General features: G+C 44.3%; 1 protein-coding gene across 1 annotated transcript in view; it reads right to left on the reverse strand.

Annotated features, from left to right (window-relative positions):
* The window catches only part of rasa2 (RAS p21 protein activator 2), a 142,049-nt gene that overhangs the window by 104,352 nt on the left and 21,247 nt on the right, over positions 1–16,450 (reverse strand). Inside the window, exon 6 of the mRNA XM_068041686.1 lies at positions 14,657–14,733. Within this exon, the coding sequence (XP_067897787.1) occupies positions 14,657–14,733 (77 nt within the window). The remainder of the gene's footprint in view (positions 1–14,656; positions 14,734–16,450) is intronic.

A 16,450-nucleotide genomic window follows, 5' to 3' on the forward strand; every position in this document is an offset into this window, starting at 1 on the left:
CATTCGTTACTATACATCAGCAGTCCTGATAATACAATGTATGTTACAAGTTTTATTTATATAGTGCCATTAACACAATAAAACATCCCAAGGCACTTCACAAGAGCATAATAGAACAAAATTTGACACGGAGCTATGTAAGGCAACATTAGGACAGGTGACAAAAAAAATCTATCCCTTTGACAAAGCTCAAGGAGGAGAGAGGGTCAAGAGGTGGAGATATTTCGGGAGGGAATTCCTGAGCTAAGGGCCTTGGCGGCTGAATGCATGGCCACCAATGGAGAAGTGATTAAAATCGGGGATGCTCAAGAGGCCAGAATTAGACGAGCACAGATATCAGCAGGGTTGTGGGGCTGGAAGAGATTACAGAGATAGGGACATGGAAAACTTTGAAAACAAGGATGAGAATTTTTAAAAAGGTGTTGCTTGACTGGAAGCCTATGTAGATCAGCAAACACAGGTGTGATGGATAAACATGACCCAGTATGAGTTAAGACATGGGCAACAGTGTTTTGGATGACCCCAAGTTAAGAGAGTAGAACGTGGGAAACCAACCAGGAGTACATTGGAATAGTCAAGTCTAGAGGTAACAAAGGCATGGATGAGGGCTGCAGCAGATGAGCTGAGACAGGGACACAGAGTCGGGTGATGTTATAGAAGTGGAAATAAGGAGTCTTAGTGATGGTGCAGACGTGTGGTCCGAAACTCATCTCGGGGACATATGACACCAAGGTAGCAAACAATCTGGTTCAGCCTCAGTGTTGCCAGGGAGAGGAATGGAATCAGTGACTAGGGAACAGAGTATGTCGAGGGGACTGAAGACTATAACTTCAATCTTCCCAATATTATTTTAAACAGCATATGACCCTTATTGTTACAAAATAATTTATATGCTCAATTCACTGAACAAAGCCACAATGGACCTAGCGATATAAAGGTATGCCCCATTATATGGGAAGTTCTGGAAATTGGACTGCAATTTTTTTTTTTAAGATTGAGATGAAGTGTTTTTGAAAACTGAAATGCCCAGTTTGAATTTGGCTGAATAAATATGAACAAACCATTGCCAACTGACCCAAGTTATATATAGGTGCAACAGAACATTAAAGTCAAATGCTATATGAATGTCAAATAATCGTTCAAAAATACCTCCCTTTGAAATTGCTTACTGAAAGACTGCAGTGCATCAGATTGAGCAGGACCTAGTTAGATGGTGCTACTGAACCTTTCCACAACAAGGAGGCTTACAGGATGATTTCATAGCACGTTATCCACTAATCTCTTCCATCAGAGGATAATGTTCCTAAAGAGTAAAGTGAAGCTGAAGGGCAGAATTAGATCTTTGGGTATGTGCTTTTGATGGTAAACATTCATCTATAAATTCATGAGGAAAGATTTGCAGTGAAACTGTAAACACATTTATAAAGATAAGATTTAGGATTTTATTACTAGTACACAGCAGAAAACATCTTTTCCCCCTCCACTCCTGACACACCCTTACCACTGAAAGCAGTGACTCATTATGCACAGTTTCACAGACACTGGCTATCTTCCTATACCTTAACCACATGCCTCGAATTCAAGTGTGAGCCTTGCCAGCATGCATCAACAGGCTGTTCAACAGTAGGAGGGCATCACAGCTGAGCCCAATTCTGTGTTTATCTGACATCTCTGTGCACACATTTTTAGCAGGCGGTCAATTGGTAGCAATCAGGAGTTGAAACCCTGACCAACTTGCCCCTCCCAAACTTGGGATGCTGAGATCAAATGCAATGCCCCTTCTTCTGCTGCCTTAATTGAAATAAACTAACTCTGCAGTAAACAGGCAATGAAATTGGGGCTTTCCTTTGGTCTGTAATTTTTATTAAAAATAAATCTTGCAAATATGAATTTTTGAGCTTTGCAAAAAAACACAGGTAGAGGAAACTACAACAGAGACAGACATTTGAAAACAAATTACACTGGTGATAAGTCTGAGCAAAAAAAGGCTTAGATTTTTTTTCCCTGCAACAGTGGCGACAGTTCAAAAGTACTTAATTGGATGTATAGCACTTCGGCTCATCCTGCGATTGTGAATGCTAAAGGGCAAGCCCTGAATCTTACCAGAACTTAACACTTCAGTTATAAGTATCAACTCCAAAATAAAACACATGGTTAAATGTAGTATTCTGCATCTGGTCAGATGGGCCAAAGGGCAGCCAAGCAGCATCAATATATTCTCTTTCATCCTGTATTTACTTCACTGTTTAACATTTTCCTGCTCATGGCTTGCTTGATTGTGGGAATTATCAATGTTAAAAATTTGGAAAAAATGAGATTAGTGAGGTGAGGCGAGGCTAACTTGGTATCCAATAGGGTAAGGAAAATCTCTAATAGCATAGGCTCAGTTTCTCCTCCTCAAGCTACTAACAGTAGCAAGTTATAACATCTGTGAAAAACATGAGGTCAGCTGCAAAACAGAATACTGCGCTTTACTGGGTATCTATATTACTCATAAGGTTACTACCACAGCCCCCATAATCTTGCTACACTGTACTCTGACAATCTACATCTTGGTCATGAAAACAACTTATTCTATCTGGGGTGTGAAAGCAAGACTAAACTTCCTTCCTAATAAACATTGAAATCTGTTGTATGGTGGCATGTGCGCACCATAATTTCCATGCCCTGGGAGGAAAGTTTTACATGAATCTAGTTTTCAGTACAATCAGTAAGCAAAACAGCCTGAAAGTTTTCAGCTGGCAAAAATTGACATTGTATGTTGGGTAGCATTTTTGGGTTTTGACATTTCTCTGAGGTCAGCATAATCATGTCTTTTAAATGCAATAACTCCCCAGTTGTGTAGAGCTCAACAGATAGTTGGTTCTTCTATGACAGACAGACATGCATTTATCTAGCACCTTTCACGACCTCAGGACATCCCAAAGTGCTTTACAGCCAATGAAGTGTAGTCACTGTTGTAATGTAGAAATGCATCATCCATTCTTACCTGGAAACTGTGTATACTGTGAAATTAAACTATTCTGCCTCAGAAGGAGGATAAAATATCTGATCATGGCACACTACAAATGCCACTCATATTGTTTCACAGACCACTTTGGTGGTTGCCATGGAGATGTCCTCAACTTAGTCCTCTAACCTGAAAGTAAATAGTATCAATAAAAAGGTAGTACTCAAAGTAAATTGGATTGAAAGTTGATAAATCCCCTGGACCAGATGAGCTACATCCCAGAGTGAAGGAGGTGGCTATAGAGATAGAGAATACTAGTGGTTATCTTTCTTTCAAAATTTTATAGATGCTGGAAGTGTTCCTGAAGACTGGAAAGTAGCAAATGTAACAAGAGAGAAAACTGAGAACTACAGACCTATTAGTTTGATATCAGTAGTAGGGAAACAAAAGAATCTATTATAAATGGTGAGATAACTGGACACTCGGAAAATTATATGATTGGGCAGAGTCAACATGGATTTGCAGATGGGAAATCATGTTTGACAGACCTGTTAGAACTTTTTGAAGATGTTACTTGTAGCATAGATAAAGGAGAACCAGTGGATGTGGTTTATTTGGATTTTCAGAAGGCTTTTGATAAGATCCCACACAGGTTAGTAAACAAAATTAGAGCACATGGGATTGGGAGTAATATACTCCAATGGATTGAGAATTGGTTAACAGACAGAAAACCAAGAGTAGGAATAAATGGGTCATTCTCAGCATGGCAGGCTGTTACTAGTGGGGTACCACAAGGATCAGTGCTTGGGACACAGCTGTTCACAATCTATATAAAAGATTTGGATGTGGGGACTAATTGTAATATTTCCAAATTTGCAGATGACACAAAACTAGGTAGAAATATAAGTTGTGAGGAGGATGCAAGGAGGCTTCAAGGGGAGTTGGACAGGCTAAGTGAAAGGGCAAGAACATGGCAGATGGAATATAATGTGAATGTGTAACGTGATCCGTTTTGGTAGAAAAAAAAAGAATGGCAGGTAGAAAAAAAACAGAATGGCAAAGTATTTCTTAAATGGAGAGAGGTTGGGAAGTGTTGATGTCCAAAGAGACTTGGGTTTCCTTGTTCATGAGTCACGAAAAGCTAGTATGTAGGTGCAGCAAGCAATTAAGGAGGCAAATGGTATGTTGGCCTTCAACGCAAGGGAATTTGAGGACAGGAGTAAAGATGTATTGCTTCAATTGTATAAAGCCTTGGTGAGACTACACCTTGAGTACTGTGTACAGTTTTGGTCTCCTTATCTAAGGAAGGATATACTTACCATAGCGGGAGTGCAACGGAGGTGCACCAGACTAATCTTAGGATGGCAGGATTATCTTATGAGAGACTGCAGAAACTGGGCTTGTATTCTCTAGAGTTTTGAAGAATGAGAGGTGATCTCATAGAAACATACAAAATTCTTACAGGGGGTGACAGGACAGATGTGGATAGGATGTTTCCTCTGGCTGGTGGCGAGTCTAGAACAGGGTCATCCAACATACGACTCGCGGGTGTAAACTGTAGCCTGGCCGTTCCTCATCCTCGCCAGATCACAATGACCGGAGATGGGAAATTTCCCTTTGTCTTCTTGCAGACTGGCCTTTTCAAAAACATCGCGCCATCAGTTTCACAGCTGACAGCTGCTGAAGCAGGAACGCACTTCCTAACGTCGGACAGATTCGGGCTTTTCTGACTTTTTTTTTTAAAAAGCCCGCCAGAAAACCCTGAACCTGTCTGACGTTGGGAAGTGTGTTCCTGCTTCAGCAGCTGTCAGCTGTGAAACTGACAGCATGATGTTTTTAGACAAACTAACCAACCAGAAAGCTGCTGTGCTGAGCACTTCTGCTCCCTGCAACGGGGGGGGGGGGAAGGAGAGAGGGCGGGGGGGGGGGAAGGAGAGAGGGCGGGGGGGGGGGGAAGGAGAGAGGGCGGGGGGGGGGGGAAGGAGAGAGGGCGGGGGGGGGGAAGGAGAGAGGGCGGGGGGGGGGGAAGGAGAGAGGGCGGGGGGGGGAAGGAGAGAGGGCGGGGGGGGGGAAGGAGAGAGGGCGGGGGGGGGAAGGAGAGAGGGCGGGGGGGGGGAAGGAGAGAGGGCGGGGGGGGGGAAGGAGAGAGGGCGGGGGGGGGAAGGAGAGAGGGCGGGGGGGGGAAGGAGAGAGGGCGGGGGGGGGGGAAGGAGAGAGGGCGGGGGGGGGGGAAGGAGAGAGGGCGGGGGGGGGGGGAAGGAGAGAGGGCGGGGGGGGGGAAGGAGAGAGGGCGGGGGGGGAAGGAGAGAGGGCGGGGGGGGAAGGAGAGAGGGCGGGGGGGGGAAGGAGAGAGGGCGGGGGGGGGGAAGGAGAGAGGGCGGGGGGGGGGGAAGGAGAGAGGGCGGGGGGGGGGGGGAAGGAGAGAGGGCGGGGGGGGGGGAAGGAGAGAGGGCGGGGGGGGGGGGGAAGGAGAGAGGGCGGGGGGGGGGGGAAGGAGAGAGGGCGGGGGGGGGGGAAGGAGAGAGGGCGGGGGGGGGGAAGGAGAGAGGGCGGGGGGGGGGAAGGAGAGAGGGCGGGGGGGGGGGGAAGGAGAGAGGGCGGGGGGGGGGAAGGAGAGAGGGCGGGGGGGGGAAGGAGAGAGGGCGGGGGGGGGAAGGAGAGAGGGGGGGGGGGAAGGAGAGAGGGCGGGGGGGGGGAAGGAGAGAGGGCGGGGGGGGGGGAAGGAGAGGGCGGGGGGGGGGAAGGAGAGAGGGCGGGGGGGGGAAGGAGAGAGGGCGGGGGGGGGAAGGAGAGAGGGCGGGGGGGGGAAGGAGAGAGGGCGGGGGGGGGAAGGAGAGAGGGCGGGGGGGGAAGGAGAGAGGGCGGGGGGGGGAAGGAGAGAGGGCGGGGGGGGGAAGGAGAGAGGGCGGGGGGGGGAAGGAGAGAGGGCGGGGGGGGGAAGGAGAGAGGGCGGGGGGGGGAAGGAGAGAGGGCGGGGGGGGAAGGAGAGAGGGCGGGGGGGGGAAGGAGAGAGGGCGGGGGGGGGAAGGAGAGAGGGCGGGGGGGGGAAGGAGAGAGGGCGGGGGGGGGAAGGAGAGAGGGCGGGGGGGGGGGAAGGAGAGAGGGCGGGGGGGGGAAGGAGAGAGGGCGGGGGGGGGAAGGAGAGAGGGCGGGGGGGGGAAGGAGAGAGGGCGGGGGGGGGGGAAGGAGAGAGGGCGGGGGGGGGGGAAGGAGAGAGGGCGGGGGGGGGGGAAGGAGAGAGGGCGGGGGGGGGGGAAGGAGAGAGGGCGGGGGGGGGAAGGAGAGAGGGCGGGGGGGGGAAGGAGAGAGGGCGGGGGGGGGAAGGAGAGAGGGCGGGGGGGGGGAAGGAGAGAGGGCGGGGGGGGGGAAGGAGAGAGGGGGGGGGGGGGGAAGGAGAGAGGGGGGGGGGGGAAGGAGAGAGGGCGGGGGGGGGGAAGGAGAGAGGGCGGGGGGGAAGGAGAGAGGGCGGAGAGAGGGCGGGGGGGGAGGGGGGAACAGCAGGGGAAAGTGGGGGAAAGCAGAGAGGCGCGCCAGGCAAAAATTGTAATGCGGCCCTCTGCCCAAAAAATGTTGCACAACCCTGGTCTGGAACAAGAGGAGACAGTCTCAGAATTAAGGAGCAGACCATTTAAGACTGACATGAGGAGGAATTTCTTTACTCAGAGGGTAGAGAATCTGTGGAATTCTCTACCTCAGAGGGCTGTGGAAGCTCAATCACTGAGCATGCTCAACACAGAAATCGATAGATTTCTGAAAACTAATGACATCAAGGGATATGGGGACAGTGAGCAAAAATGGCATAGAGGCAGATGATCAGCCATGTGGTGGAGCGGACTCGACAGGCCGAATGGCCTACTCCTGATCCTATTTCCTATGATCCTATCCAACAGGAGGAAACTATGTGGAAGTAGAGATCTTAATGTAAAGAAAACAAATAGAGTGGCTCACAGTAAAAGGAGCGAGACAGTTTAAACAAAGGCACATTGTGCCTTCAAAAGCCCCTGTGCCAAAAACAAGAGTCAGAACAGTCAAATCAGAGTTCTTCACTCAACATTTCCCACAAAACACAGGAATACTTTCCTCAGGACAGTAAAATGTAGAATTTAACAATCAAATTTCTACTGCTGATACTGACTGCTACATCCCCTCAATCATTGAAGCATCCACACCTTCAGTCGTACAGTTTTAGAAATGAAATTGTATTTCTCCACTGCACTATATAATCATCATCTGCACACATTTCCTGGACACACTGGCCTGAAATTTGATGTAGCACTGACTGAGCAGCGAAGTTCCAATAATATCTCAAACCATTTCAAAGTAATTTTTAGCCCACATCTTTGCCTTGGCAAGGGATACTGGAGGGGCAGTGGGGAAAGATGTGAGGTGGGACTCACTTGTGGACATCAGAGTGAAGAGGATGCAGTCAGGTTGGTTTATGATTTGTCAGATTGAATAGCTTGTTACTGCACTGTCTAAGCTCATGAAAAATACTTCTTAATAAGGTACTGGAGGACACCCAGCATCTGCAATTCAGCAGGTTAAGAGCCAACACAGGAAATATGAAGGGAATAAAAGGGCACAAAATTTGCAAAGTCATCAAGACTTGAAGATCTTTCTGAAAATAAATGATAAAAAAATGTGCATTTATATTTTCTCACACTATTTGCTTTAATTAAATAGCTTTGCTTGAACGTGGTGCTGCTATTGGTCAAATCAGGTGGGAGGAACTATTGTGTCTGACCATATAAACTGAACTGAAGTCACATGCTCAGCTGAAGTGCTAAGATCAATGAAATATTCTGGATTCAGATTATCGACCATATCAACTCAATGCCATGCACCTTGACCATTCCCAGCCAATGTCCCCTCTAAGCTGCGCAGCAATCTGGAATGTACTGCATACTGAAATGAACAAGCTGTTCACAACTTGGTGACAGTTCAGTGACTTTTAAGACATAAGCTGCCCATGAATAAAAAAAAAAGTGAGTGCTCAGGAGTTTGTAGCCTGTCCAGTACAAAACAAATTTTGGAGGGAACATTGGTCCCAGCCAGTTACACTGATAAAGCCATTGGCAACAATATATTAAAAAACATAGAAATAAACTATTGCATAGAACTAGATCTGACTTTCAAGTGTGCCTCATGATGAAACACACTCTTTAAAGATTCCATACAGTATAATATTAGACATCAGTAAATTCAAATAGTCAAGTTTTCTAACCACAGACTATAGCAAATGCAAAGATTCCCTGAATGACAACAGTTTTTAATACTTACATTTCCTTGACCCTTTAAAAACAATTTTGGCAACTCATTGTACATCTTACATTTTCTATAACTCCATGTTGTATATCGCTGTCACGATATTGTATGTTGTTGGTACACTCAACAGCCCCTCGAGCCTGCTCTGCCATTCAACAAGATCATGGCTGATCGGATTGTAACCTCAACTCCACATTCCCGCCTACCCCTGACAACCTTTCACCCCTTTGCTCATCAAGAAGCTATCTACCTTTGCCTTAAAAATATTCAAAGATTCTGCTTCCACCGCCTTTTGAGGAAGAGAGTTCCAAAGACACTCAACCCACAGAGAAAAAAAGTTCTCCTAATTTCTGTCTTAAATGGGCGACCCCTTATTTTTAATCAGTGTCCCATGTTCTAGATTCTCCTACAAAAGGAAAATCCTTTCCACATCCACCCTGTCAAGACCCCTTATGTTCTTATATGTTTCAATCAAGTCGCTTCTTACTCTTCTAAACTCAAGTGGATGCAAGCCTAGCCTGTCCAACCTTTCCTCATAAGACAACCTGCCCATTCCAGGTATTAGTCTAGTAAACCTTCTCTGAACTGCTTCCAACGTTATGTAGTGGTCAGGTAGTTATAGGGTTCTTCACAAAGGTCTCAGTCTCTGGCTGGCTAAACATTAATTCTATTTACACTCTCCATGAAGATCTCGAGCTAGCACTTCTCATGGTGCTTCTAGCTCCTTCCAAGCCTACTACCCAAGTGACTATTACCACGTTATCACTACAGTGGGAAGGGTTACTCACTGTCACAGCCATTAACCCTTTCAGAACATTACACTACATCTTTCCTTCTCCCCCACCCCCCACCCAAAAAGTGTTTGACCTTATTCAATTTTATATGTATATATATATATATATATTCATTTTGACTTTACATACTACCCATCTCTCTTTCCCCACCCCCCCACCCCCCCACACTCAAGTCTCTGACATCACAGATTCAGTCAGTCAGGAGGCTTCACAACTTGTTGGACTCAGAAGATGAGTAATCTTTCTTGTAAGTCTTGCTGGACGAATTGGATGGCCTTTACCAATGTTTCTCCTATTTCTGTGTATAGCACCCTCAGACGTGTGTACTACATAACATCTCAGATTAACTTCATCTCTCTGGACCACTCTAACTTTATGTCCTAGATCACTTACCCATATCTTCTCACCATCTTTTAACCTTGGCAGGTTTCTGGTACAAAATCAATTATAACTGCGAGCTTGTTGGTTCCTGTAAGACTTCTCTCTCTAACTCTTTCGTAGTCTTGTACTTCAATCCTGGGAATTAGTTTTCTGGGTAAAATGGGAAGTTAAGTTTTCAGCTTCCTGTCTATCAACAGCTCTGAAGGTGAAAGCTGACAATGGAGTAGACCGATAATTCAATAATGCAGTTGGAAGATCATCATTTTTCTTCAACAACAATTTAATCGGTCATACTCCACTCTCTGCTTCACCGTTTGCTTGAGGGTAACCAGGGAACTTGAAGTGTTCGAATCCCCACTTCCTTGCAAATTGTGTGAAGCATTCATTTGCAAACTGTGGTCCGTTGTCTGACAACCTCATCAGGAATACCACGAGTTACAAAGATATCTTTTTTTGAATTCATTCATGGGATTTGGGCGTCGCTGCCCAGGCCAGCATTTATTGCCCATCCCTAATTGCCCTTGAGAAGACGGTAGTGAGCTGCCTTCTTGAACTGCTGCAGTTCATGTGGGGTAGGTACACCCACAGTGCTGTTAGGAAGGGAGTTCTAGGATTTTGACCCAGCTGTGAAGCTCTAATAATGGATTACGTGTCGCTGAGTACAATCTTTTCACTTCTATCCATTGTGAAAAATAATTGATCACGATCATGCAAGATGTTCAATTGTAGATAAATAAATCCATTCCTAGACATTCCTATGGTTTGGTTGGAAATTATGTAGTTCTCAGAGGTTCTCTCTGTTCTAGTCTGTGTACTACACATCTTTGACAATTCAAGATCATACTCTCAATGGCTTTAGATATTCCTGGCCACCAAACAGATGACTAACCACGAGCTCTTCATTTTCTAATTCCCATGTGGCCTTGATGAATTCTTGCCAACATACCTGATCAAAGTGAAACTGGAATGACTGGCCTGTCGTTATACATCAACAAATCATCTAAGATTGTGAAGTGACTCCTGAATCCGAAGAAAATTTTCATTAATTTCCCACTAGGACGTTCCTGTGGCCAACCTTTTACACAATACTGGCGTATCCGTATACATTTCTCATCTTGCTTTTGAGCGTGACGAATTTCATGACGTTTCTCTGCACTTGCAAGCCACTGTGATGCTGTGTACTGTGAATATGATTTTACCCTTTTGACGAAGTTAACATCTTGCAGTGTCAGATGGTCAACAGTTGCTCCTGACAATGCACCTACTGAAGTTTGCATCTTCCCTTGTACATATACCATCTCATAGGTATATCTCATCAACATCAATCAGAATCTGTGAATTCTCAGAAGTGCCTTGCAATTTTCTTCTGCAGTAAGGAAACCAAGGGTTTGTGGTCTGTCTCAATAACCATTTTTAGGCCAATAATTTAATCTGAAAACTTCTTGCAAGCCCACGTGACTGCGAGTGCTTCTTTTTCAATGACTGCATACCTTACCTGTGTCTCAGACAAAGCTCTAGATGCATAATAGATCGGTCTTCAACATCCATTTGGCTGTTCTCGAAAGAGGACTGCCCCCCACCCAGTAGATGAGGTGTCTGCTACAATTATAGTTGGAAATGAAGGGTTGTAGTGTGCTAATATCTCTAATTCTTCAAAATGCCTTCTCTTTGATGTATCCCAACACCAGGCTTGATCTTTCTTAAAAAGTTGTCTTAATGATTCTTTTACCTGCGCCAAATAAAATTTTGGCAACTGATTCTCCATTCCTAGTAATCTTTGGAGATGCTGGACTGTAGTTGGGATAGGGAACTCACTGAAGGCTCTCATCTTCTGCAGGTCTGCCATTATGCCTTTACTACTCATAATATGGTCAATCAAAAACGTTTTAGAGAATTCACACTTATCAAGTGTCAGCCCTTCTTCTGGAAGATGTAGAACTGCTTTGACTCTCTGGTCATGTTCTTTGACTGGTTCTCTGTGGACCAGGATGACCATATGACAGGTCACCCCTTTCAGAATATTGGACATCGTCTTCTGGAAGACTTTCATGCCAATGTTATACTGAATGGTAAGCAACTGAAGCAAAATCTTCTGAATGGCGTGATGAATGTTGTAAGCAATGTTGACTTCTCATCTAACGGAAGTTGCCAAAAGCCACTGTTCGCATCAAGTTCTGTGAACATTATGCTTTGATAGCTTTGCCAGGCTTTCATCCACCGAAGACATAGGATGAATTTCCCTCACCACAACTTTGTTAAGCTGTGTTCAGTTCATGCAGATACAAAGAGTACCATTTGGTTTTGGGACTGTAACTATAGCCAAATGCCACTCTGTTTGCTTTGTGACTGGAGAAATGACTCCCATCCTATTTATCTCTTCCAGATGATGCTGAACTTGCTTCGTCAAAGGGTGTGGTATCTTCCTTGGCATAAAGTTACATACCCATCTGGCATCTTCTTTCAACATTATACTATACTATCTTCAGTCTTCCCAGACCAGAGAAAAGTTTTGGAAAACATGAAAGCAACTGTTGGACTCTGGCCGTTTAATTTCTTCCACTCTTAAGTAGATGTAGGTCCAAGCACACTTGTGCTTAACAATGAAAATTCTTGATTTTTCAAAACATACAGGGTTTCCTTAAATCGGCCTATCTTTATATAGGAGTGTGGCTTGCAGCTTTCCTTTGACCTTCAGTTGTATTCCTCCAGGATCTTGTAACGGAGTATCTGCTGTTTGTAAGGAATGTCTAGTCAACCATGGCTCTTGGTCTGAGAACTGTGACACTTGCACCTGATTCCAATTTAGAATTCGCAATATGTCCATTGACATGAAGCTGCCATGCAGAATGCCTGATTGGGGTCATTAATTTTCCCTAGGAAGTCTATTTTTTCTTCCACTGGTAATTGGTGCACCACTCCATGTGTGAAAGCTTTTTGTTTGGCACTTTCATAAGAGGTCTTGCTCTGGCACATTTTCCCATAATGACCTGACTTCCTGCACTTAAAGTATTCTGCTTCACTAGCTGATCCCATCTGTAGGTTGTTCTGGCTGCACAGTGCTGACAGGGTTTCCCGATGTCTAGTACCCTCTCACCTGTGTGTATCATCTTCTCTACAGTGTTTGTTCCCTTCTTGGGCTTGAGGAACTGTACTGTCATCAGATTCTTTCTGTCCCAAGGCTTCTCTTCAGCTCTCAGGATAGCACTATTTTGTCTTCTGACTTCTGCCTGTCGCACAATTTGAATCACTTTCTCCAGAGTGAGGTCCTCTTTTGACTTTAAGAGATCTGATAAAGACTTGTCAGCTATTCCAACTATTATACGGTCCCAATTTGGACTTCAGTGATCCATACTCACATCCTTCAGCCAATCAATACAGATTAATAAAAGTGTCCAATGATTCACCTAGCTTCTGAACCCTTTTATTGAACTTCACCCTTTCTAGGATCTTACTGCTTAACTGGAAATAATCAAAAGCTTGCAACACATCCTCAAATTTACCTGAAGTTTCACTCATACTTTGTCTCACAATCACATCAGCTATTTCATCTGGGGAGTAAAGTATTTACTTGTTCCACTTCAGATTTAGTATGTAATTGTCAAGCTACTGTGAATCTTAATCTTTTTCTCCAGATTGTCCAGTTTTGAATCTGGTTGGGTCTTCTGAATTTGGGAAGCTTTATGGCATTTTATATTTTGAATCCATCCTGTGCTAAACTCTTTTGGATATTCCCTTCTAATTTTAAATGTTCTTTTCTTAATGGAGGTTTTTTGCAAGTACCTGGAAGCTTCCCGCTCTTTTCTGGGTGTTCCCACGCTTTGAAGTTTCCCACTCTTTCCCTCCTTGGTGCAGTTGAATAATGGCCACTGACTCCGGACTCGCCCTTACTAGGGATCGACAGTTTAGTTTTCACGTCTTCCCTTCGCATCTGCCCAGGGCGCAGTTTATAATACCATACTTTCCTACAAGGTTTTTCCTCCATTCCCCAACCGTTGCTTGGTACTGTGGCTCGCAGCATAATCGCTGGACCCGGTTCGTTCACACAGACCACCACGCTTCTGTGGTGCAGCCTGAATGCCTGCACGACTGACTCACCAACTCGCCATGCCTTTTATTGTCTATGGAGCAGTTCTGGAGCTCTTCACAGTCTCTCCCAAGATCTGCAGTCGTTTGACACTTCTCTTACCAGGTTAGGTTTCTCCAATCTTCTGGGTGTGTTCACCATTTACCAAGTTGCACAGCATACACTGATCACCTTATCGTATATCGCTGTCACGATATTGTATGTTGTTGGTAGCATAGTTATAAGGCTCTTCACCAAGGTCTTAGAGTATCTGGCTGGCTAAGCGTCAACTCTACTTACATCCTATTTACACTCTCCATGAGGATCTCCATGTCTACAGCCCATGTGACTATCACCGCATCACTACGACAGTGGAAGGGGTTACTCTCAATGTCTGAACCATTAACCCTTTTAGACCCTTATACTACACACCTGAATCCAATTTTAATTTCGCCACAGAAAAGACCATATCCACTGTAACCTCCCAGCAAAAATACAATGTTACAGCAGTAGTTCAAAAATGCCACATTTGTATACCGCTCAAAGTGTTCAAATTGTTTTACCAATTGATTTTACAGTTATGAACGAGACCAATAATTACAGCAATGCTCAAAATCTATAGAACAGAGTGAAATCCAGGGCACTGTCATCTGTAGAATTCACCAATGTATGGCTGGATTGATATTCTATAACTTAAAAGGGTGACCTCGACCAACTAGAAGGATAAGGGCAGCAAATGGTTGGGAACACCACCACCACCAAGTTTCCCTCCAAGCCACACACCATCCTGACTTGGAACTATATCGCCGTTGCTTCACTGTCGCTGGGATAAAATCCTGGAACTCCTTTCCTAACAGCACTGTGGGTGTCCCTACCTCACATGGACTGTGGTGGTTCAAGAAGGCAGCTCACCACCACCTTCTCAAGGGCAATTAAGGATGGGCAATAAATGCCGGCCTAGCCAGCGATGCCCACATCCCATGAATATTTTTTTTTAATTCAAAAATGTAAAGGTAAAAGTGAAATACAAGAATTTCACTTTTTTTTTTGTTTTTTGAGCTTTAAATTATGGAAAGTTAGTAAGAATTAAAATTTCTGGGGTCATGGAAGTAGCAAGCATAATAGATCAAATGGTCTACTTCGAGGTAGGATTTTTATGGTCCGGTTAATATAAATAACTATCGATCTCAGATCTGTACTCACCGTACTACCAATTGCTGACAAACCGATCCTGTCTCCGTTATAAGTTCATTAAGTTTTACTTCCAGATGAACTTTTCCCTGTTTAAAAACAAGAGGTAAAAAGTTAATTAAAATAGATAGCTGACAAAATTAATATTGCCTCTGCCCTTCTACCTGACCTGAAGTTTCAGCACTTCAATCTACAATGACTCCATATACTTGGGCGTGTGACTAGAAAACAGCTCAGTTACTTGCCTAAAAATATTGTGAATATAGAGATTCTAAGTTCGATCCCTGAATCTTGCTATCATTTACCCAGATAATGTGAAGGCAAAGGCATTCTTCAGACTGTAGGGAATGGGAGATCTGCTTATGGCACGATATGACTGAAGCATAGTAGATAAGTGCAGCAGTTTTGAATTCACAACACAAGTCAATCACCTCTTGAGCTGTTTAAAGAATTTGCTGTGTGTAAATTAGTTGTCCTGCTTGACTCCATAACCATGACTGCATTTAAAAGAATTCATTGGATGTCAAGCTCTTTTGGGATGTTTTGAGGATGTTATAAAGGCACCATACAAATGAAAGGTCATCTTTTCTCCAACACAAGATCCTCTTGTTTATATGCAACTTCATCCATTTTCAGGGGACTAACTTCACCCTTTTACGCGACTAATATCTTGCTTTTACATTCAGAATGAAAAAGCAATCTCCACGTACACACACAGCTCTGCTTTGAAATGGAGCCCCTGAAAGCAAATGCCGAGATTGAATCCTTGCAGCTACATTCCTAAAATGAGTTCTCTTAACCCAGTGGCAGAAAGATGGCCTCGCAATTTCTTGGGCCTACGGTCTTCAGGATAACAATTTGTTGACACTAAGGGGTGCAGCTGAGGTAGCATATGCATTGTTTAAAAGCACCTTGAAATACAAATTTCAACTCTATCAAGTCTCCAGGCCACTTGTTTTAAAACTAGGAGAATGGGGAATACCTTTGCTCATTACGGATACATTAAAAAGCCTGGCCAAATATTAGAAATTCCTAACAATTGTTGGGGTAGAATTTTTTTTTTTTTTAAAAGTTGGCCAACTTAATATTGCAAATGGAAATTAGCAAATTAAACAATAAAATGAGAGAGATTGGAAATTCTATACTCTCACTCCATAAAACATTACCTACTTTCAGTAAGCTGTAGTGAGCTTCGAATTTCATTTACCACAGTTTGTGCATAAATTTGATCACAATGCTTTCTTGTCAGTATTACTACAATGGTGGTCCTTTGCTAACCTCAACTATATTTTGCAACACAAACAAGAACAATTTAGTTATGTCAACAAAGATCCAAGGCTACTTAAACCAAAATGCTGTATTCCATTAAAAATAAGGCAAGAGTAGTAACAAGGGCTTTTTGTAGATTTTGGCTTGAACTCTGTTGGCAGAGTAATGCAAGATAGCATTTTGTTTCCACTGACTCACAATACAGCTCTACTCATTATCGTTCTTGTACCAGAAGTCAAGTTCAAAGAATTCCATTCTTTACCACAGTGGAATGTGGTGACTGCCAGGAAAAAAATACTTGCACGAGATGACTGTTTACCCATCTGCAGTGCAATATCTAATACAATTTAAAAGAAAAAGTTCAGATGGACATGTCCATGGTTTGAAATTATCCAGTGGCACAACCAATCACCACATGCAGCTCCAAGAATATGTTGGAAAATCATTGCATTTGATGCAGGGAGAAAACGAGAGCTTAGCATCACTTCTGATGACACGCTGCACTACTTGCAATACTGAATACTGATCTTTGCCCAA

The sequence above is a fragment of the Heterodontus francisci genome, chromosome 11, assembly GCF_036365525.1.
Source record: "Heterodontus francisci isolate sHetFra1 chromosome 11, sHetFra1.hap1, whole genome shotgun sequence".
Lineage (NCBI taxonomy): Eukaryota > Metazoa > Chordata > Chondrichthyes > Heterodontiformes > Heterodontidae > Heterodontus > Heterodontus francisci.